This window comes from Macrobrachium rosenbergii, chromosome 37, assembly GCF_040412425.1.
Source record: "Macrobrachium rosenbergii isolate ZJJX-2024 chromosome 37, ASM4041242v1, whole genome shotgun sequence".
Classification (NCBI taxonomy): Eukaryota; Metazoa; Arthropoda; class Malacostraca; order Decapoda; family Palaemonidae; genus Macrobrachium; species Macrobrachium rosenbergii.
Genome location: NC_089777.1, coordinates 31,046,537 through 31,072,060, shown reverse-complemented (window position 1 = coordinate 31,072,060; position 25,524 = coordinate 31,046,537). Strand labels below are relative to the sequence as shown.

At 35.8% G+C, this 25,524-nt stretch overlaps 1 protein-coding gene across 2 annotated transcripts in view; it reads right to left on the bottom strand.

Moving 5' to 3' along the window:
• Positions 1-25,524, bottom strand: part of LOC136825445 (homeobox protein araucan-like) — a 186,495-nt gene that overhangs the window by 63,711 nt on the left and 97,260 nt on the right. For both annotated transcript variants that reach the window (XM_067081914.1, XM_067081915.1), the window contains exons 4-5: positions 6,027-6,186; positions 3,917-4,100 (exon numbers count right to left, since the gene is read on the bottom strand). In XM_067081914.1, coding sequence (XP_066938015.1) covers positions 3,917-4,100; positions 6,027-6,186 — 344 coding nt within the window. The remainder of the gene's footprint in view (positions 1-3,916; positions 4,101-6,026; positions 6,187-25,524) is intronic.

The window sequence follows — 25,524 nt, the reverse complement described above, 5'->3', positions numbered from 1 at the left end:
ACCTTGCTGAGAGAGAGAGAGAGAGAGAGAGAGAGAGAGAGAGAGAGAGAGAGATTAATATAGTAGCAACGAGAGGAAAGAGACATTGGAGAACAGAAGGAGCGACCAGAACAGAGCAGACTCACCTACTTTTTTTTTTTATATACCCATCCAGTGGCTTTACAATCGAATCTTTACATATTTTAACGTCTATATTTTACGTTAGGTTTCAGGGCAGTTAAATCTCTGTATGATGAGCTCACATGGGTAGAAAAAGTATCTATTATCTAAAAAAAATTTCTCTCTCTCTCTCTCTTTACATGTATATATATATTTATATATGTATATAATATATATATATATGTGTGTATGTGTGTGTAGATATAGGGATATAGATAGATAAGCTGGTGGATACATAATTACTCTTATTCGGTACTGAAAACTGTTATTTACGCAATGGTACCCGAAAAATGTAGAAGAATATTTATATTGGTAATGTAAGACAAATATATACACATTCTATTAAGCCCGTGAGTTTTGAAAATGATAATAATAATAACAATAATAATAACAATTATTATTATTATTATTATTATTATTATTATTTAAGAACGTTATGTAAATGTTCTAGAGCTAAAATTTAAAGTCCATAGACAATAGGCGCTATAAGAATATACAATATATATATATATATATATATATATATATATATATATATATATATATATATATATATATATATATATACATATATATATATAAATATGCATATGTATATGTATATATATATATGCATATGTATATATATATATATATATATGTGTGTGTATGTATATATGCATGTGTGCGTATTTGTAACTGAATGTATGCATGTATTCACCTAGGTATATCATCATGCAGTGTTATGCCTAAGTGTGTAAACGCGTGTAGATATATATATGAGAGAGAGAGAGAGAGAGAGAGAGAGAGAGAGAGAGAGAGAGAGAGAGAGAGAGATGCAGTTGTCTCGAAAAAGCGAGAGGCGAGTGAAGAAATGTTGTTTTGCTTCCCTAATGACGTGGCTGTGCCAACGTAAATCTGGGCGTGCAATTAGCAAGAGAAAATCCTCTCTTGGTTCGTGAGATACAAATAATTCAACATTTCAACATCGGGGAGACAATTTTAAGTGTTTGTTTATTTTGGATTTTTTTCATCCTTTCGTTCATTGCTCATTCAGTCTCTTGCTATTTATTTTACCTAATGTGTTTTTGTCGCCACACTTACGGTGCCACACGCAGTCGCGAGATTTGCGAGTTTTGAGAGGGGAAAAATAACGTTTCTTGATATTTCAGTGGTTTTTATGCGCAGTTTTAGTTGAAGGTTGTGCTTTGAAGAGCCAAAACGCAATTGATAACTATTTATTTAATGTTATACATATATATATACATATACTTTTATATATATATATATATATATATATATATATATATATATATATATATATATATATATATATATATATATATATATATATATATATATATATATATACTGTTAAAAGCTGGGAAATCTTCTGCAAATTGTTCTCTATGCCAGAAGAACGTACTTGATGAGTGATTACAGTAGCCATAAATTGTCATAATAGAACCTTACTGTTTACCACCACAGTATCCTATTTCAAAATTATACACAATAAAAAATCCTTAAAATAGAAACCATTTGCACGCAGTTTCTGTGATTAAAAAGATCAAAAGCATTAGACGATCAGAAAACGACTAATTGGTCTATACTGCTGTTGGTTTTCCCCTCTCCCTGACAGGCAAATGGCTGTAGTCTATCCTAATCAAGCTCCAAAGAAACCTTCAAGTCTACACATTCACCTAAATTTAGACCAATTCGACAGCAAACAAAAATCATTAATGTGAAGCGAAGTTCCATTTTTTTTTTCCTCCATAATCGCCGACGCACTCACAGCATCATAGATCACTCTTGTGCCTTTCTTGTGACGTACGCTACACCCCCACACGTCAGAGAGGTTATAACACACGTCAAAGGCAGGGCGCACGCACACACGCAAGGATGCCCTTCATCACCCACGTGTCCCTCGAAGTGAAGCAAAACTTATATTCCAGGTTTAGCGGACAGAGGGCGTTTGGCAGTCTGCGTTGTACTCCATCGATCACAATCTTAACAATCATCCTGTCGTCACACCGTCCTAAAGTCGACAATCTCACGTCAATGGTCTGACGCCCCTGAAAGACTGTGTGTGTGTGTGTGAGTTCTGTATAAATCTTATTGAGCTCAGATTGTTACAATAAAATGGTCTTGTTCTGTATCGGGCACTTTCTTTATTCTGTATTTAGACTGCGTTTCCTGCATGTGTACATCTTTATTTGGTGGAAAATCATATTACGGAGACAGAGGAGTCGCACAACCAAATGTCATATTGTAGGCAAGGCTCATTCACTTGACATGCCGTATCATCTTTGAGAGAATGGAAGCTTAGATACAGTTGTAGAACATAATTTTTTTTCCATTTTTTGTAATTCGTTCTTTTTGTCTACTGACGCCTCACAGTTCTTTATGTATTTTCTAATTTTATTTGTACCTTTTCTAATTTTTCCATACTTTTTTCATGAAGCATATATTTTCTGATCTTTTCCATCCTGTTTCTTTTTAAATATTATTCGATCTTTTCTTTCCAGTTTTCAGTTGATATCCTTCGATTTTTTCCTTCACATTTCCTAAAAACGTTTTTCGATCTTTTCCTTCCCATTTCCCAAAAACATTTCTCGATCTTTCCCCTCCCTTTCCGAGCTATTCTCTTTCCTTAAGTGTATTTCCCCCGCCAGTGTTCCTCTTTGACCCAAATTTCGCATTGCCGGTGAGTAATGCCAATGAGATTGTATCACTTTCAAAGCAAAGTGGAACACCGTCCGCTCCTTAATACGTGGCATATATATCTAACCCATTAAGTAAATATATTTAGCCATTCCTTCTAAGTCACTAATGGGTAAAATACCCCATTACCGTTCTCCAAATAACCACAAATGGCTTAGAGAGCCTCGTCTGTTTCGCCCAAAGCGCTCTTTCCCTTCAGCAAGAAAATCTTAGCCGAAGGAGAAGTCGCCGAATTTTTTTTTTTTTTTTTTTCTGTTTTTAGAAAATGCTCTGACCCGGAACAGCAAATGACGGTGTCCGTCTCAAGGCTAACGGAAATTAATAGACATTTGCTGTACATTTATGAAAAATCTTTCTTGCATTAATTAGGATAAATTTAACTGTACTGTGTTAAAGAAACTACACAGAAGTCAATAAGACACAAATACCAGACGTTCATTTCGAAATATTTTCCTTGCCTTAACGCGCAAAATAAATGAGGCTATTGGTATAGGAAAAATTTTTATTTTTCCAAGAATTGTCTTACGTTGGTAAGGGAAATGCAATTAAGAAAAGTTTGTTTCGTGTACCATACGTCCATTAAGGAAAAAAAATTACTTTATGCAATCATAAAATTTCTGCCTTGTATTAATTGGGGGTAATTTTTCTGTATGTTATCACGAAGAATATTCTTTAATGCATGAATCATTCTGTGCTTAGATATCGAACCGTTTCCCTTGTTAATAACGTGAATAAAGAAATAAGTAGTTATATACGCGCTGCATATATAAGTGCACAAGGACACAATTGTTTTATATCTTTCTGTCAGTCTATATATATAATATATATAAATAGATACATATAGATATATAGATAATTTTATATATATATAGTAAAGACAGAAGATCACGTATACACGCATGGCTTGTTGTCTTGTATGTATTGCAAAGTAACAAAATATGTAAACCTCTTCTCTTAATAAAATCCTGTCAGCTGTATTCTAACCGCGTCGCCACTTTCTTCCATGCAAATAAAAATAACTCGCGCATCAGAAGTAAGGTATTTTCTCGTAACTCACTTGCAGCATCTCCGTCCTTGTCATCTTTCTTGATGTCATCGTCTTCCTTGTCTCCCGGTTCCTTTTCGTCGTCTTCATCATCTGAGAGTTTGGCGTCATCGTCGTCTGTCTTGTTCCTGGGTTCCCACGTCATCTTGTTCTCCTTTTTGAGGCGACGCCGTGCGTTGGCAAACCATGTCGAGACCTGTGGTCGGAAATAATGATAGTAATAATAATAGAAGGAAAAGAAGAAGAGAGGATTTAACATTGTAGAATTAGTAACAATATTCATCAGCGATAATTACTACTGTTTATAAACTGGTACAATACCCTCCTGTTAAGTAATTATATGCACAGAAATAAGGCTGTCGATAAGATCGGCTACAGATTCAAATTAACCAGCAAATATACACACACAATTTTATATATATATATATATATATATATATATATATATATATATATATATGATTATTATCACTTTTGTATGATTCATTTATCACACATTATACAGGTGAAAAATAAGAAACAGGGTGTAGGTCCTGACCGGTTTCGACTTTATTTCCAAGCCAATGGCTTGAAATAAAGTCGAAACCGGTCAGACCTACACCCTGCTTCTTATTTTTCACCTGTGGTAATGTGTGATATATATATATATATATATATATATATATATATATATATATATATATATATATATATATATATATATATATATATATTATATATATATACATATATAAAACTAGCTGACCAAGCCAGCGCTGCCTGGGAAATCTCTGAATGACAACTGATAAACACTCTCTCTCTCTCTCTCTCTCTCTCTCTCTCTCTCTCTCTCTCTCTCTCTCTCTCTCCATTCCTGCTGAGATAGTTGCTTCAGTTACATTGCCCAGAATTTTTGACATTTTATATTTCACCACTCACCCCCCATTTCTATCGGGGGCTGAGCTTGAACTTGAAGGGCATCGGGAGTGTCTCTGTTCATCCCAGCGATCTCGAAAACTATGGATTAGACTGTAATCTCTGTCATTTTTAACGTTTTATTTTTCACCCCTTCTCACACCCCCTTCCTATCAGGGCTGAACTTGGACTTGAAGGACATCGGGACTTTCACTATTCATCTCAGCAGCTTCAAAAATTATGGATTAGAAGCTAACATTTGTAGTTTTTGGTTATTTTTACATGTCAACACCTTCCCACCCCTCCCCACCTCCCTTCCTATCAGGACTGAACTTGGACTTAAAGGGCTTCAGGAGTGTCACTATATTTCTCAGCGACATCAAAAACTATGAATTAGACACAAATATCTGTCGTTTTCGGTTATTTTTACCTGTCACCCCCTTCTCACCCCCCTTCCTATCAGGGCTGAACTTGGACTTGAAGGGCATCGGGAGTGTCACTATTCATCTCAGAGACCCCAAAAACTATGGATTAGACACTAATATCTGTTGTTTTCGATTATTTTTACATGTCACCCCCTTCCCACACCCCTCCCTATTGGGGCTGAACTTGGACTTAAAGGGCATCGGGAGTGCCACTATTCTTCTCAGGGACCTCAAAAACTATAGACTGGAAACTAATACTTGTCATTTCGGTTATTTTTACGTCACCACCTTCCCACCCACTTCTCATCCCCCCTTCCTCAGGGTTGAACTTGGACTTGAAGGGCATTGGGAGTGTCACTGTAAATCTCAGCGACCTCGAAAACTATGGATTAGACACTAATATCTGTCATTTCAGTTATTTTTACATGTCACCCCCTTCCCACCTCCCTCCCTATCGGGGCTGAACTTGGACTTAAAGGGCATCGGGAGTGTCACTATCCATCTCAGCGACCTCAAAAACTATGAATTAGACACTATCTGTCGTTTTCTGTAATTTTTACATTTCACACCCTTCCCACACCCATAGCCCCCTTTGGTGCCAGTGATGTCTTACCCCTACAATGTTCTTTCCCAGATGGCAAGTCATATGTATGCCAAGTTAGGTTGAAATTGCTCAATGCGTTTCAGAGTGTATGGAACACACACACACACATGCACACATACATACATCCATTTATATATATATATAGATATATATATATACACCATACCACGAGAACTTGCTTAAATTGACCCTATCTTACCTGTGTGAGCGTCATTTTGGTAATAATGGCCAGCATGATCTTTTCTCCTTTTGTGGGATAAGGGTTCTTCTTATGCTCATTCAGCCACGCCTTCAGCGTCGCCGTCGACTCTCTCGTGGCATTTTTCCTGCGGGCGGCTAGGTCGTAGCCAGCGCCGTATCTGCAAAAAGTAAAGGACTAATTTGAGAATTCTACTAGAAATTTGATATTCATATTTAGTTCTTGAAAAAATAGTGGCTTACTTGAGGCTTTTTAATTATGAAGGACTGCGAGTAATTTCTGAGATATTAAAATATCCCTTGAGATGTGCTGATCATAAGTGATAAGTAATTCTTGAGAAAGTGTAAGCTCAAGTGAGAATGCTACTTATAACTAAAAATCAAATATCTCATATAAATTAACGACTAAATATATATATATATATATATATATATATATATATATATATATATATATATATATATATATATATATATATGTATGTATATATATATATATATATATATATATATATATATATATATATATATATATATATATATATGTATGTATATATATATATATATATATATGTATATATGTATGTATATATTATATATATATATATATATATATATATATATATATATATATATATATATATATATATATATATACATATATATATATATATATATATATATATATATATGTATATATATACATATATATATATATATAATATATATTATACACACACACACACACACATATATATATATATATATATATATATATATATATATATATATATATATATATATATATATATAAAATCTTCTTCAGTATAAAAAGTCGTACTATACCCTTAAAAAAATTGTATTGATCGGCTTATTTATTTGCGTCACAGTATCTGAATCTGTAACATACTATTCAGGTAGTCTATTCTTAAAAATGTAGGAACAACAAAACAAACGGTTGTGATAAATTATCAACCAGTTGCGAGAAATTCCGGAAGAGAAATAAAACTTGAGATATTTTCTACGATGCAAAGAGAAATTGCGAAATGAATTACAAAAACTGTTATGCATTACAATAAAGTGGAAAAATGACAGGGACCTTTCATCACAAGCACGCAACAAAGAATAGAACACTCTCACAGGTTCCATTGAAAGGTCAAGCATAATTATGTTGAGCGCAGAATTCTTTAGTATTTTGATGAGACTGCAAAGGCAGGACAACGAGAGACCAGTTGCAGAATTCCGGTTTGCAAATAAAGGTGAATTTCACTAATCTCGATGATTTTGATCCTAAAGATTAAATATTTCTTGGATGGAAAGGTGCCTAGGTACGAAATTGAATTTTCTCTCTCTCTCTCTCTCTCTCTCTCTCTCTCTCTCTCTCTCTCTCTCTCTGACACACACACACACACACACAATTTTACTAGTTTGTTTGCTTTGTATTCTTATAGATGTGTTAAAAAATTATCAGATCACTCATTGTTTTTTTAGATTATTAATCTACATATTCATATATCCAATAACTGCAATTATACAAAGGAGTTAAAATATAACATTCTACGTAACATGTATAAATCTTGACACTTATAAACGTGAAGAACTCTCAAGTGTAAGAATAGAATAAAGGTGAAACAACGTAAGCTTAATAGAAATAGGCAGTAACAATGCCATCGTTTCAGAGGAGAGCACCCCTATTTGGAACTCCCCTCGCTCCTAACCCTCCCTCCCCTCCCCACCCAAAAAAAGGACAAGCTAGTGATTAAATGTTAAATGGGCGTCACCCCATATATCTCCCATCATTGGCCACGAAAAAAGTTTCCTTCCTGAATAGCTAGAAGTCGTAGATTCGCGTTTACTGAAGGCTGTGAGCCACTTAACGTCTGGCGAAGCTAAAACAGTATACAATAACACCCGTCTACAATCTACAATGCCCCTCTAAGTCTGCCGTTTATGTAGCGTTAAACAGCATCTGGATCCAGCCACCACTTTATTCAGGAGCCATAACAGTCGCATCCAATGCGGTTAACTGAGCCTACGAGTGACCGCACTGCTAAGTGCGCGCTCTCTCTCTCTCTCTCTCTCTCTCTCTCTCTCTCTCTCTCTCTCTCTCTCTCTCTCTCTCACAACACATACTCTTAGCTATTTTCGAAGCATTTCCGCGCTCTATCCCTTTCTTGATAATTTTCCAATGACACACACTCTCTCTCTCTCTCTCTCTCTCTCTCTCTCTCTCTCTCTCTCATACAGTATAATGCTCTAAAAAGTTTCCACAATAATCTCTCTCAAATTAATTTCCGAGTGTACTTAGCTTTGGAGTTTCGAGAATTTCTCTCTCTCTCTCTCTCTCTCTCTCTCTCTCTCTCTCTCTCTCTCTCTCTCTGCCGAAGGAATTCATACTCGGTTTCGATATCCTTCCTTTCCTCACAAAAGCAATGATGCAAGACGACAGATTATAATATAGTTCAAACGTCGTAAACATTTGGAATCAAGAAACACTCTTCATCGTATCTTTGTTGATCATCTTCACTCGAGTAACTGATAAAAATTATTGATATTTATTTTGTTTTACTTTTATGCACAACGTGATCTGAATGAATTTCTTCCATTAATTATATGATGGTGTCAGTATCATGCATATTATTGTTATAAGAGTTAGTCATTAGTGTAGCTCTTTCACACTATTTATTATCTTGCCAATGTATTTTGTATAATTTGCTGTTTATGCATTCTGTAATTTCATATGGCATGAGATGAAATAAAAGATATTGTTATTATTTAGAACCTATGACTCTGAGAATCGTACGAAGAGTGTAAAATCCATATTTCTTCACATCAGTGATAGCGGTGTCCGAAGAGACTCATTTATTTCCGAAAGTGTTTTCTCCCGCCATTCAAAGCGTGGACTATCCATCACACACATCTCGTTTCCCTTGTGCATAATTAATCCTTGGACGAGTGGGTGTATCGTACTTCAGTGCCGTTCCGTCGCATAGGGAGCGAAGCTTCTAATAACACTTTTTATCGCTCGCTAATTGATAATTCTAACGTACTTGCAGCCGTAAGAGCGGAAGCTTCTTTCCTTTTGTCTCTCTCTCTCTCTCTCTCTCTCTCTCTCTCTCTCTCTCTCTCTACTTCCTATGGACAACCCCTGCTACTACCACCTTCCTCCCTACCTCCCCTGTCTGTCTGTCTGTCTTTCTCTCACTTCCTCTTCTTACTGAGGGAGCCGTACTACTACTGCCTTCCTTCCTCTCCCTCTCTCTCTCTCTTTCCCCCCACATCGTAGGCTGTTTAATATTCATATGAATTTGAAGGGTTTATCTCTGAGAGCTTCCGGGCGAGCGCACTAATTTCTCTCGCGGTCGCCATTATTCCACCAATTTTCCACTGGATCAATCAAGAACATTGGAACCCCAAACTTGGCCGTTTATGGTTTTAAAAGACCCCTGCCTCTTCATTCAGATTATGTCTCCCCCATTCCTTAATTATAACTAGAATGATGATTATTGTCTTTATTGCTATTGGCACTCATTCCCAGTTTTCACTTTGCTTCTTTTTCTTATCTTGAGCTCTGGCCGAAATGGAAAAGAATCTTGGAAGTTTTATACGTAAATATCTTATTTGGAGGAAGATTTGCCGATAACCATAGCCGTTGCGACGCCGGTTTACAGAAGTTAATCAATCAGTCAATCCTTCCATACATTTCCGGGATTCTCACGCAAAATAGTTCTGAATTGGTGGAACCGAACCACTCTCTTCGCCTTAATTGCTGCGGGAGGTATCTCATCGTTGCCCTCTTTCCCTCTTTTAAATCAGGTCACCATTTGTTTGGTGACATCCCCACCCACCCCACCCACCCTCTCGCTCACCGACTTCCCGAATCCATTCATCGCCAGTCTATGGGACGGCACATAGCACCAACAATCATACCTAATCATCCTTTCTATTGTGAAGCGTCTTTCCCCCTTATGTCGCTTTCCCCTTTTAAAGTAATCATCTTCCCCTTTCCCTCTGGCATCCCTTTAAGCAGCATCCCCTCCTCTCGGCCCCCTCGCGTCCTTTCCCCTCATTGAATGCGTCGAGTGGCTTCCTGCGAGGTCACCCAAACGATCATTCAAGGAGACATTTATATGGGCGGGCAACGGCCGCTCCCCATTTGGTGGTCTCCCAAAACTTCCTTGGAAAGGTGGGGTGGGGAGTAGGGGTTGTGTTTGGGGGGGAGGAAGGGGGAGATATGTGGTCACTCGCTGGAAAAATGCCGACGAATAAAGATCCACACCCCAGTGGACTTCTCTGCAAGGATTCTGGAAAATTGGCGTTCGAACGTTCTGTACCAAAGGATTCGTTTCACTGTGTTTTTTTCCTGAGTGGGCCTGTTAGCTTCTTGTAGTTTATACTAGCAATCCGGTTGGATTTCATACCAGCTAATATGTTAAACTACTTGGAATTCCTCTAGTAAGTTGATTAGCCTCTTGGAATTACCCCTGGTAAGCAAGTTAACTTCTTTGAATTCATAATACTAGTAATCTGGTCAGCTTCTTAGAATTCACTGCTTCTTGGAATTAAGACTAGTAATCTAGTTAGCTTCTGGTAATTCGGACTAGTATGTCGGTTAGCTTTCTTAGAAATACTTTTAATCTGTTTAACCTCTTCGAATTTGTAATAACAATCTGTAACCTATTGGAATTCATACTGGTGATCTGGTAGGCTCATGGGAATTCCACATAGTAAACTTGTCAGATTCTAGTAATTCCCTCACTGAAATGGTTAGATTCCTGTAACGCACACTAGCAATCTGGTAACGTTATGGTTAGCCTCTTGGAATTCACCCTGGTAATTCTTAGCATCTTGGAATTCTTTCTAGGAATCTGGTTAGCGTCTTGGAATTCGTTTTAGTAATGACGTTAGCCTGTTGGAATCCAAACTAGTAAGTTTCTCGGAATTCACCCTAGAAAGTTGGTTAGCTTTTTGGAATTAATCAGTCTCTTTCAAATAGGAATTAAATCCTTATCCTCAGTTAATAATATGATATATATATATATATATATATATATATATATATATATATATATATATATATATATATATATATATATATATATATATATATATATATATATATATATATGCCCACGCCCGCTAGTTTATGTGTGGTTGCTTTCTCAGGTGTTTAAGGCTTAAAGCTATTCCTACGCTGACACTGCGAATTCCTTGTTTCAAATAAGAGCGTTCTTTTTTTATATCTAATGAGAATAAGCTGAATTAGCAATGTGCAACAAGTTCAGATACGTCCCCCAAGTAACAAAAGTTGAGGACCGAAAACCTTTGCTTCGGATATCATAAAGTCAATGCGACACAAAATGTAAGTTAATGCCTGTACACGTTTCGACCCTCATAATTCTGGCGATATCAACTTTCGCATTCATGCTCGGCTAAAATATTAACCGACTCCCGGTGATTTATCCTCCAATATATAAAGTTTCTGAATGGCGAAATAGCGTTTTTGAGTCTGAGTTACTTTTGTCGAGATTTGTAAGAGTTTTGATTTGTTCTTTCGTTTCTGTAAGAGGAGGAACGCACAGTCAAATAAGAAGTGGCATGAAGGCGATACGCGCGTAGTTTGCGTAACAATATCACCAAGTGGATATCGATCTTAGCTCTTCATCCCCGCCAGCACCAGCACAAGAGGTCGATTAAGAAAGCGCCGACGGGGCTAGTATGACAGTCCCTCGCAAATCATACTCTAATGTGATGTCAGTGCGTTTGCTCTTCACTTACCACATACTTCGCGAATATTTAATTACGTGCAAACAGGGTTTATAAGGCGTGCAGGGGACCGAGTAAAATGAAGAATAGCAGTCATAAAATGATGAAAGCAATCCTGGTAATGTGAAATATTGCTGCCAAGCACGATATATTTGGTTAAGGGTAAAACTCTCAAGAAAATCGAAAAGAAGAATCATGAATTAAATCAACAGGATAGAGAAAAGGGAAAGTAAAAAAAAAAAAAAAGATAAAAAATCCCGGTCTCGGAGAAGCGCGACATCTGCGATGCTACGGAGGCAATATTTTAGTGCAATCGCATCCGGCAATAAAAAGCTCCATTATTCCAGGTTCGCTCATTTTTATGAATGCATAACTGGACTCCTGTCTGGAAGTGTTCATTTTGCGGCGCGAAAATGTTAATGAGTAAATTTAATTAGCTATAACAATTAGTTAACAGCGATACTAAAAGGAATTTGAATCCATTATACACACATTCCGTCTTTGTTATAACCCTTCATTACTTTTTATATCCCATTGTTACCCTACTTCCCCCGTTCCGTCTCATTTTTATAGACAGATGTATGTCTGCTAAGGAACAGCAAGGATGCACTTGGAGGCTCCTTGGAGCCATCAAAGTAAAATGACAGATAATAGACATTTGGAAAGTCGAAGTCGCATCATATGTAGTTAGAACAATAATAATAAAAATTTTATCAAAACCATAAGTGACTGATTGATTATGGTTGTGAATATCATAAATACAACAGCTTATTGCCATCACAGCGATATTTCGTATATACTGTATATGTGTGTGTGTGTGTGTGTGTGTGTGTGTGTGAGAGAGAGAGAGAGAGAGAGAGAGAGAGAGAGAGAGAGAGAGAGAGAGAGAGAGAGAATCACATGCAATTGCCATTACCGTCCGTACAAAAATAGTTGCTCTAAAATGTTTTTGAGAGCGAACGAGAACAGGAGCAATAGTATATCCAAATCTATTTGCTACAGGCAGAAAGAGAATGATGTTGAGGCGGGGTGGGGAGAAGGGGAGTAGATGGGGATTCAAAAGGAAGCAATGTCTTCCGCCCAGCAATCCCCCATCTCTCGTCCCCCTTCGAACTCACACCCCCCCTCTCCTGACCCCCCATCATCCATCCATCCATCCATCCATCCCCATGGCCTCACCTCTTTTCTTCCGTCGCTTCATAACTCGAGGAAACAAGCCCATTCGTATCTGACTTGGTAATGAGGAAACTTGGTTGGAATTTTCTGAATTATCTCTCGTCTCAAACAGAGTGTCACATTTAACATTGCCCCCGTGGCTCGGTCTCTCTCTCTCTCTCTCTCTCTCTCTCTCTCTCTCTCTCTCTCTCTCTCTCTCTCTCTCACGCTCGCTCACTGGAGGCCCCTACGCGTAAACATAGGTCTGAGTGTCATATTGTTCGCACATAAACGTTGCTTTTTGGATGTTGGTGTGTCATGCGCTTTTGACGAGTGAGTTATGCTACGATGATCTTTCGGACATGCGGTCGATGTTTCCTTTGACGACAGACGCGACGTTTGTCCCTCGGAAATCGCCGGGGAAACGGCTGCGGAGAGCCGAACGGAAAATTTTGAAAACACGTCGAAGGTCAATGGAATAATGAGTAGATAGCTTTAATTCATCTGTTTTCATTCATTATATATCAGGAGAGCGAAGGAAAAATGAAGGCCAAAGTTTGTAAGTAAGGAGTTTTGGTCAAAGTTTTTTTAATGTGTAATCATAATTCAAGAAGGATTTTTCATTAGGAACTAAGGGAAACTTCATCAAAGATTTATAACCCAAGTTTTAATTCCTTTTGCATTAAATGTTTTTAATTCCAACTGATGCTTTTTCCATGTGACGCTCGGTGAAAGACAAAACTTTAAACTTGGAATTTATTTTGGAGCTCAACGCGAGTAATTATGCATTATAGAGCCACTTGCTTCGGCTGCCGGCCTGGTTCATAAGGTCTTAACGCGGGGCGTCAAATCTAACTTTTCTTTTAGGATTCGAAACTGCCAAAAGATTGTCTTAGATTCTGACTTAAGAGACGAAATGAGATCGTCGTTTTAATATCAGTCTTTGGAGCAGACGATAAGAAGTTTCCCTTCCCGATCTGTATATTTATTTCTTTCCTCTTTTATGGTCCGCTTGGCCTCTTGGGGGGGGGGGGTGGAGGGGGGAGGGGACTCTTAGGACACTGCCTCCCAATACATATTTTTCTTCTCCTTTCTAGTGCTTTTCAAAAACGTATTGATTAATAAAAAAAAAACTAAAAAATGGAAAGGGAAGCTTAGAATAATTGGGTAAAGGAGGGACGACTTGTAGTTTCAGCGGAAGAGAGAATGGTGAAAGTGAAGGAAGGAGCCGAAAAGGTGGAGGAGAGGCCGAGACCCTTTTGCTTATCAGGGATAACCTGAACGTTTTTATTTTATGTCAGTCTATGATTCGTGTTGCTGTTGAGTATTTTGTGCGTAGGAAAAATAAGCTACCTGTACCAGCATATAGCTTATCGTACGAGAATAGACTGGTTGTCTTTACTTTCAGTCTGATTGTTGTTCATTATCACTGACTTCATTCTTAGCACTGAATCAATGCTTGTTACGCTAAATTTTACTAGCTGTGCTTTATATATCTGAAGAACTAAAAAAATGACGGCAAGGAACCTCAAGGCAATAAATTGAATGAGCAACCAGTTAAAAAATCTTTTCTTCCATCCAAATCATTTGCACCGTTGCAAGTGAATTAGCAGAGTAGGTCCAGCTTTCAATCGAAGTCTTCTCGTCAATAAGCGGACAAATCAGTAGGAGGAATAACAAGAACCCGCGCTCGTTTACCTTCTAATTTACGCTTCTGTAAATAGGGGGGATTTGCACGTTTTACCGCCACCTTTTCATTTTTAATTCCTGATTGGCATTCATGGCTGTTATTAATAATTCCAATGTAGATCGATAACCCCAGGGTGAGGGAGGAGTAGAAGGGGAGGGGAGGTGGCTAAATAAACGGGAGGGGTAATCTTACAGGGGCCTCTAAGGGTTATTACTATTACCAAAGTTGATCACGATGATGCCATTGTTTCGTCATTTTTTATTCATCAAGGAATGAGCTTGCAGGTGGAGTCTAAGTTACAACTGTCGGCTGGAGGATATTATTCCGTTAAAAATGCGTCTGGTCATTCTATTTTTCCATTTTTTTTATGTTTTCCTTTCCAGCGTTGTCATTGGTTTTCCACCCACAAAATATTTAATGGGAACATAAAAGTAAATATTTTCAAACTATGATAATAATGATGGTTTTTGAGAGGAGGAATAACACCAAATGCTTTGTATATTATACTTTAGAAAAATCATCTATCCACTATATACAGTAAATGCATCAAGAAAGGTGTAAGCAAAATTTTTCAAGCCGTAATACCTGAAAGACAGTTAATGACAGATGCACAGTCACAGTTGTGTGAGCATGTGTTGTGAGAAATGCTAGTTTTTAACACACATGTTTTTGTGTGTGAATGTGTCTGCTGGTTGTACATAAGTGCAAGGATGGTATACACCTCTGCGTTTGCAGAAAACCGTACGTCGGGTGATCTTGCACATGTGTGTATTTGTCTGTCAGCATATACACAGGTAAAGTATACTAAGTACACACGCATACACACAAACACACCCGAGCATGTGTGTACGTGCGTACGCGCGCCTTTTCTCCGCAGATACGCGTAGGTAACGTAAAGAATGGCTTGCGGTGCGCGCGGTAACGCAGAAAGAAATGATTTGCGGCGTCGTTGATGCTAGCAGCAGCGGCAACACTGTCCGACACTTTGACGAATAAGTTGGCATGTGGTAGCAGCAGCAGCAGCAGCAGCAGCAGCAGCTCGGAGGGACGACGGACTCGGTGGAAACTCGGCGATGATTGAAGATGATACAGCGGCGTGATAACGACGATGACACTTGCGGTTGATGACGATTCTTACGCCGGTGTAACAAACGCGAAGTAATTACCGGGCGAAAAGGTACCTGACCAGAGTGAACAGGGGATGATAATGGTCTTGAGAGAATTAAGGTAAAATAGGATAAGCGTTTGGACGTTTAGCGAAAGGGGGAGACAAGTTGTAAATAATGCAGTTTCTGAAGGCGTCCGGATAACAGAATAAAGAAACGTAAAGAATATTACCAGGAACGAAAAACCGGTAGTTGACTTTCAGAGCAAACTATTGTAATTTTTTCTTCCTAACAAACAAAATCGACAGGTGGCTGTATGGAGAAAAAAAAACAGGCAGTTAGACTGATAGATATAAAGGATGCACACACACACACAGAGAGAGAGAGAGAGAGAGAGAGAGAGAGAGAGAGAGAGAGAGAGAGAGAAATTGAATGAGTTAGCGAGTGATAGAGAAGAGAGTGAGAGATTGAATGAGTAAGAGTGAACGAGTGAGTGTGTAAATTGACAGGTATAAAGGAGAGAGAGAGAGAGAGAGAGAGAGAGAGAGAGAGAGAGAGAGAGAGAGAAAACTGAATGAGTTAGCGAGTGATAGAGAAGTGAGTGAGAGATTGGCTGAGTGAACGAGTGAGTGTGTGTGTGAGTGAACCTGACGAAAAGAAATCGGAGGGAAGGACAAGAGTGAATATATTTTATGGTCTATGACGCTGCGTTGTTGTGGTGTCAAATTATGGTGTTTGTCGATAGCCATTGCGGGCGTCGGCATGGTAATGGTGCACTGGTATGGTATTTCTCGTGGGGCTGCTGCTTCCAGAGGATCGCTTCTCCTGACGGGGAAAAGGTACTGAGCTACAGAGTCAAGTTGATATGTTGACGACGTGAGAGACGGAATGTTTTAATTAAAACGATAAAAACATCATAAGATGGTAGTTGATTGAAGAGCCATGAAAGAAAGGTGGCTGTTAAGTAAACTAACCTCAAAAGACAGTTGGTTGAAGGGCTTAACACAAGGATGATGGTTAAGAAAAATATTGGTAACAGATGATTGTTGGTTGAAGTGTTACGACTAGATGTTGGTTGTTTAAAAAAATCTAACAATAAAAACGATGGTACAAATAAAAGATAATGGTTGGTTGAAGACCTACGAGCAGATGATGGTGGTTTAAGAAAACTAGCAATGAAAGATGACGGCTGTTTAAGAAAACTAACAATCAAACATGGTTGTTTAAAGGACTACGACAAAGAAATGAAGGTTGGTTAAGAAACTAATACCAAATGGTGAGGGTTGGTTGAAAGGCAACAAGAAGAATATGATGATTGTTGAAGAACGCTAACATTAAAATGTTAAGGTTGGTGGGTGGGTTACGACAAAGAGATGACTGTTGGTTAAGAAACTAATACCAAACGATGAGGGTTCGTTGAAAGGCAGCAAGAAAATATGATGATTGTTGAGAAAGCTAACAATAAAATATTATAGTTGGTTGAAGGGTTACGACGAAAAGACGATGACTGGTTACGAATTCAAACTCCAAAAGATGACGGTTGGTTAAAACTCGACGAAAAAAATACTAGGTGGTTTAGAAAACTAAGAACTAAAGATGATGGTTAGTAAAAAGCTGCGACAAAACATGATGATAAGTTCGAAAGCCAACATGCAAATATTATGGTTGATTAAAAGATGCGACAACAAGAATATGGCTGGTTGAAAGACTAAGAAAAAATCTTGATGGTTGGTTGAAAGACCATGGCAAAAGTTAAGATGGATGGGTGAAAGATGTTTGGTGCAAGACGACACCAAAAACATAACTGCGAAAGACTGCTCCAAAAAGATAATTGGACGAAATGCAACGACCAAAAGATGATGCTTAGTTGAAAGTTTTAAGAAAAAAAGATGCCGGCTGGTTGAAAGTCTTCAACAGAAATAAGATAGTTGGGTGAATACTACAAGAAGATTATGGTTAGTTGAAAGACTAACAGATAAAATAATTATGGTTGCAAGGTTACTAAAGAGAAAAAAATTAAAGAGCAGTAACTAAAGATGATTGGTTGAAAGACAGGAACCATAAAATGGTGGTTGGCAGAAAGTACACGGCCAAAAGATGATTAGCTGAAATGCTAGAGCAAAATTGTGGTGGCGGCTACGAGAAAAAATACGATGGTGCATTCAGAACCAACACTGAAATATTATGGTTGCTTGAAGGACCACAGCAGAGGAAAGCAGTTGGTTGAAAGTTCATAACTAAAAAACAGTCAACTGAAAGGCTACAACTTGTTGAAAGGCTGCAGCTAAAATATAATTAGTGACTGGTTGAAAGGTTGTGACAGAAAGGTGGTCGTTGCGTGAAAGGATATAACAGCAGTTTGATGGTTGATTAAATGGCTTTGACAGAATGATGATGGTTGGTTGAAAGGCATCGACGAAAAGATAATAACTGGTTGGAGCCTAGTACTGAGTAAAAGCGGTTGGTTGATTAGCTATAACAAAGAGATGATGGCTAGGCGAAAGGCAACGACAGTAATGTCTCTTCACTCCATCCACATTACATTAAATTCCCTGTTCTTTAAAGTCACAAACTGATGACGACAACGTTATTCAAGTCACAACCAATACACTGAGGTAAAGATAAAAGTAAATGGTGCGTGGTTGTGTACATCAACTCGGGTTTGTAAATACTACATGCACATTTCTCTTTGGTCTTGCTTATGCGTATATAAATATAGATATGCATCGATGCAGATGAAAGAAATGAAAATTAGAGCACGTACACTTTTTAAAGCATTTCGATACCTTGGGGGTAAATTGTAAAATATCAATACGGTACCACTAACTGCGCTACAAACGGCAGTAGGATGCTTCAGAACTCAAAATGTTCACGGTTTTTAGTTTGGCAAGTCTTACTTTACTATTTTATTTGTAACTCTAATGTAGATCTGTCACAAAAAAAAACCGTTAAAAATTACATTTATATTTCATTATTGTTGGTTTTTTCTTAAAGGAAATGGTTAAATATGTTCACGCCATTGGAGGAAATATCGTTATTTCAGTTCTACATTATTATTACTATTGTTATTATTATTTCTTAAGAAGGCTCTCTTTCAAACAAACTTCGTTAAAAAGAATCCCGTATGGATGTCATTATTATTACTCTTATTATTATTATTTGAGTAAAGTAGGTTTTAGCATGCAAGAACGCTTAAACTATTCATTCTCGTTCCATTGTGTAATTACTATTAACATACGACAAAAATTACCTTATTGAAATTTTAAATTATGCTCTTAGCATGTTACTGAGGATTCTATGTACAAGTTTATTTTCGTATATCTATACAAACAATATATACATATGTATATGTAGCTATATACATATATATATATATATATATATATATATATATATATATATATATATATATATATATATATATATGTGTGTGTGTGTGTGTGTGTGTGTGTATGTGTGTTTGTGTGTGTGTGTACAAACGGAGATCACATCTGCATTACACTATTTTATTAATGATAGACGAGAAAACCGCGGAAATAACACCCAGTCTACTAAACTCTCCAATTTGTACACATTGATGACTCAAGTTGAACTATTTACACTGAGACGCAAGTTAATATTCAGCGGTTTAAGCTGCGGTTTAGCTGATGGTAATGCAATAGAACGAAAACTCTCTCTCTCTCTCTCTCTCTCTCTCTCTCTCTCTCTCTCTCTCTCTCTCTCTCTCTCTCTCTCTCTCTAATGTTAACGAAATCTTGAAATCTTTTTGCCGTTCAGTTTTACTATTGTTAATGCAACAATAGTAACAAAATTTTTAGAAAATGTCTGGAAATGAAGAATTACTCCATAATATCGTATTTTGATTTTGCAGTGCGTCAATACATGTTTGCAAATTCCTTGACAAAAAATAACCAAGTCATAAAGTCATGAACATAAAACGTTGCAGAAAATTCATGTCAGTGTCACTTCAAGGTTGTGTAAAAAAAATATGTAATACAAAACATTTACTGTATATATGTATACACACACACATTATTCTCAAGTATAGGCAATTCATATTAAAAATGCTACAATGGCAAGAATATCTGTCGATTGCTATTTATCCGTCTAAATGCGCATGTGTGTGTATATATATATATATAGATAGATAGATAGATAGATAGATAGGTAGATAGATAGATAGATAGATATGTTGTGCGTATGTAGACGGATAAATAGCGATAGATAGATGTACTTACTATTGTAGCATTTGCAACATGAACTGTCAAACATAGCAGCCAACGTCAGCAGCGGCAGCAGCAGCAGCAGAAGCAGCAACGACCAACAATAAACTTAACCAGAGAATTTCTGTCAGTAATGATTACTGTCGACCATCGTCGCCGTAGTCGTCTCGCCCCATTGCAACATCTCCACAGGATCTGTCCTGCATGTGAGATGAGCAAAAATGGCCGCTCTTTTCCCGTCCGCTTAGTCTCGGAGAAGAAGCAGAACGAGAAAGCGAAGAGTTATTAAAAGATATATTTAAGTTTTTCGACTTGCCGTTCGTCCGTCCATTTCCGTCAACCTTTTTCCGCGCCCGTGTGTGTGTCCGCCCCTTTTTCCGTCAATGATCATTTTTCCAAGAGATGAAAGTTGCACTCGTGCGTTTTTTCCACCTTAACAGAGAGTTGCTGGTATAAATCACGTTTTCAACAGCCACTAAATCATTCTATTACAAGTACACGGCAGTGGTTCGCCCCCGCTCAAGACTCGAGAGCTCTTCGCGGTTGCAGGAGGAGTTCCGTCGAGCGGAAAAAAGGGATAATTTAGCGGTTTAGCGGTGTGGTGTCGGCGGGCTGCTGCTGCTCCTGCTGCTGCTTCTGCTGCTGTTGCTGCTGCTGCTGCTTCTTCTTCTGCTGCTGCTATGTTGGGCTGCTGGTTTCTGCTACTGCTGCGGGCTTTCTGGTGCACGGACGACCAGGCGATGATGACGTGTTGCAGAGAGAGAGAGAGAGAGAGAGAGAGAGAGAGAGAGAGAGAGAGAGAGAGAGAGCATGTATACAAAGAGAGGGAATATGTTTACGAAGCTTGTCCGTATAAAATATATTTAGTTCAGTAATCAGCTGTTGGTAAACTGCAGAGAGAGAGAGAGAGAGAGAGAGAGAGAGAGAGAGAAATTATATCTCGTGGGACATTTTATTTTTCATTTAAAACAACATAAGTGTAAGCGTAAATGTTTTTCCAGTGTCATATTTAATATCGAGATGATATTCTTATTTTTATGTATTTTGCGCTAAAAACAGTATACAAATGTGAACATAATAATAATGCACTATTTCATTTATTAAAAAATTATTGAAAATTAAAAGTTATCAGTATATTTCAGGACTGCACATATTTTCTTACAGAGGATACAAAAATTTCATTAAAAAAAATTATTGAAAGTCTCTGTCTGTTTGTTGATTTTTCTCTTTCAGCAACTATTATATAAATATATATATATATATATATATATATATATATATATATATATATATATATATATATATATATATATATAATATATATATATATATATATATACACCTTCATATTTTTCGAATACTGTATGAATATTTATGATATACAGCGTATAGCTTACATAATACACACACACATACATATATAATATATAAATATATATAATAAGTATATGTATATATATATATATATATATATATATATATATATATATATATATATATATATATATATATATATATATATATATTAGAAAGGAGAGGGAGAGAATACTGAGATGTATTTGCACTCACTGTATTCTAAATATGTGTAATTGAATTCTACTCCGTGTAAGCAAAACTTTTACATAAATATTATTCATATCCATTTTGAATATTTATACGGTGTTTATATAGAAATAAACACTATGCATATTGTACGACAGAAATTAATTCATAAGGAGACCCTGAACTAGAAGCAGATCAAAACAAACCCACCATTATATCTAACAAAATTGTATATGATTATGCTACGACGAAATCGTTTATCACAGGAAGGCAATTAGACCGAAATGCGATAATTATAACAATAAATGATTTTATTTATTGGAAGCGTTTCTCATCGCTGTTACCCTTTTTCTGCTGTGTGCCCCGAAGCTACACAGACTCGCCAATGCATTCTGATAACCTAAATCAAATTAAAGTAATTTATGATCCAAATTCCTATCATTTAAATGGAGTGACCAATTACTAAGCTTTTTACGGAATGAAATGAAATTATTAATATTATATAAATTGCGTGGAAAGTTACATTTTTATTAATTCGATATCTATATATATAGATGGATATAATAAAATATATAGATATATGTGTAAGTATATCACAGGCTAACTTCCTTTCCATTTAGGTGTTAGAGCTTAATTAGTTAATAAATAATATGAAGGAGTCTTTGCTTTAAAAAAAAAATGAAGAAATCGATTACAAAACCAAAACAGCGAGGAAAAGACGTTTTAATGTCTAAAATGAAACAGAGAAACAAACGAAAAGCAACAAGAGAGAAACACCGTGAGAGTGATGGCAAGGAATAACTGGAATAGGTAAAATGATGGAAAGAAAATGGGGACTAGAGAAAAGCAAAAGAGAAACCAAGATAAAAATAAACAATATAGACAAGATAGAAAATTGAAAGAGAAATCCCTTGCAAGAAAGAGAGAGAGAGAGAGAGAGAGAGAGAGAGAGAGAGAGAGAGAGAGAGAGAGAGAGAGAAAATGAAAAAAAGATAAAATATGAAAAAAAAAAATCGCTTTGTGCAATTCGTCGCTTCATAACGTATTTAAAAGTTTCCGGACGACCGACTTCTGATTATCCCCCGCGGCGATATTAGCATAGAGGCTTAATATATAAATTATTTATAGCGTGTTTTCATCAAAATCTCTCACTTTTGGGAGTCTTCCCCGAGCTGGAACGTCATAACGAAATATATTTATGAAATCAATTCATTTATGCGGAGTCCCACTCGGTCGGCTTGTTTTACTCGCAGAACGTCTTTGTTTTTTCGGTGTAGGGCCATTTTTATCGATAAGTGAATTCGTCTCTGGGTATTTATTTAGGGAAGGTATTCCAACCGGACTGATTAAATTCCAATTATTCCGGCGAGAGTCTGTTGCTTGTGTTCCGGAATTCATTTCCAAGTTTCGTACTCCGGGAACAGATTTAGAAATAATATCGAGCTATCGTTCGTAGCTTTTCCATTTTCGAATATTGCATTGGACATTTTGTATATATGGAGTTTGTATATATATATATATATATATATATATATATATATATATATATATATATATATGTATATATAAAATATATATATATATATATATATATATATATACTGTATATTTATATGTATATATATATATATTTTTTATATATATATATATATATATATATATATATATATATATATATATATATATATATATATATATATATATTTATATATATATTTATATATATATATTTTTATATATATATATATATATATATATATTTATATATAACATTATATATAAATTTGTTTTTATCAAAAAATATAAACAGTTTATAACTATTTAGGCAAAATACATTTTAGATCTTTATTTTAATAAGTTTCGTTTGAGTTTGGAAAAGAAAAAGAAAATTTTTAGGACACAACTCGAGTAATGTGTTATGTACAAAGATCATTTGAAAACAAAGAAAGGACATTGGTTTTTATGACTAAAATTTCAAAAGTACTCCAAAAGCGTTTTCGAGAAAAGAAGCAATGAATATAAAGAAATACTAAAGGGAACATCCCTTGAAAAGCAGTCAGTATGTGAAAAGATTTAGAAATTCAAATTAATAATTCTTCTACAAAACTAACGTTGCAATTTTCTCGTGACTTTCTTTCCAAATGTAATTTGCGGACGAGAGTTCAAATCATTTCTCCAAAAAGAAAAGTATAATTCCTATATGAATTCTTCTTTCTAAAGTGTTCTTTCCTCGTGGCGACTCAAATTATTTCTTCAGCAATATTGTATGATTGTTATTTGGTTCCCTCCGTTTGGTAGTGTTTGCGAACGACAATTCAATTTAATTTTTGAAAAATAAAAATTAGATTTCCGTAGGGTTCCTCATTTTGAGTACGGTTTCTTTATAACGATAAAAGTAGTAAATTCAATTTTTTTTTTTCAGTTCACCTCATTTGTAGGTGTGACGCAAGATAACTTGCGATCGTCCATTCTTATTCTTCTTCGCAAATGGCTCATTGAGAAAAATAAAACTTCTGAGAAATGAAACACACGAAGATTAATATGATTGAATTTGACGTCAGGAATAATTCCAATTTCTTCCCTAATTAGGATGACTTGACGGGATAATTTTGCGGAAAAAAGTTATCAGGAGTTTCATTGACAGGAGGATTGACAGCATAATTACCTCCATGACAGGGCAAGACACCAGGCAGGCAAAAAAAAAAAAAAAAAACTTCCAGAATAAACAGATGTCTAAGAGAGATAAAGAGATTTCCCCAGCAGATACGATGTTAGTATAAATGATTGTCGGCAAATGTGATTGGCAAAATACCTTTCTTATCAGATATTACCAACAGGAAATAAACAGTAAGAAAATGTTAGAACTAAGAAATTTGTTCTTTTTAAACGTAAAATCATTGTTGTCTTATTGTTCCGCTTTTTTGTAGACGGACAGTAGAAGTAATGATAATAATAATAATTGGTCGTATTAGTTGTCATAATTATATCTGATATTTGTAACGTATTTTCTACTAATAGCAGTATATAATAATAATAATAGTATAATAATAATAATAATAATAATAATAATAATAATATCATCATAATTATCATGGCATAAACCTGATGTAACAATTGTCACTGCCAAACGTTTTTAAAGAAAAATTAACATGGTTAAAAAATAAATTTTAAAAATTCTTGTATACATTCTGTGGATTTGCAGTTTATTTAAAAAAATCTTGTATAATCTTTTCTACACTATTTTAAATGAAAACATAATTATTCAATCATTTCATATTTGCAGTTTATTTAAAAAATCTTGTATAATCTTTTCTACACTTTTAAATGAAAACATAATTATTCAATCATTTCATATTTCATAATAATGATTATGACATAGCCAGTCAAAACTGATCAAATGTGAATATAGAACTTTTCGTAGAATCTGTTATTGTTATTCAACTTTGATATATGGAAGTGAAACATTTTTCGTGTTATAGACTTGCGCACCCAAGTAACACACGTGTATATATGTATGTATATATTTATATACATATATATATATATATATGTGTGTGTGTGTTTGTGTGTTTGATTTAATTGGGATATGCAGAATATACACTGGAAGAATGTATGGAGAGGTGTGTAATAAGGAACTCAGAATACTCTGAATGTAATAAAAACAGATGTTCTCTAATAAAACAGTTTATTAATATGAGCACGATGCGATAAAATAATAAAGAAGGAAAGAAAGAAAGAAAGAAATGAAAAGTCAAATAGGCTTTTATTAAAATTCAAACATCTCTACGCTACCGTCCTCTTCCGAAAAAAATAAGGATAATAATGCTTACCCCTTATTATTTATACTATTATGCATTAGATATTTCTTATTAATTATGTTCTTTTTTAAGTACATTATTTTACAGGTAGTGTTTTATTCACCCAGGCTCATTAATTCATTTTCACAGCTACGGGTATCGTTATGATCGAACGTTTCATGTATACATATATGATAAGATATTTGTATGTATATATGCA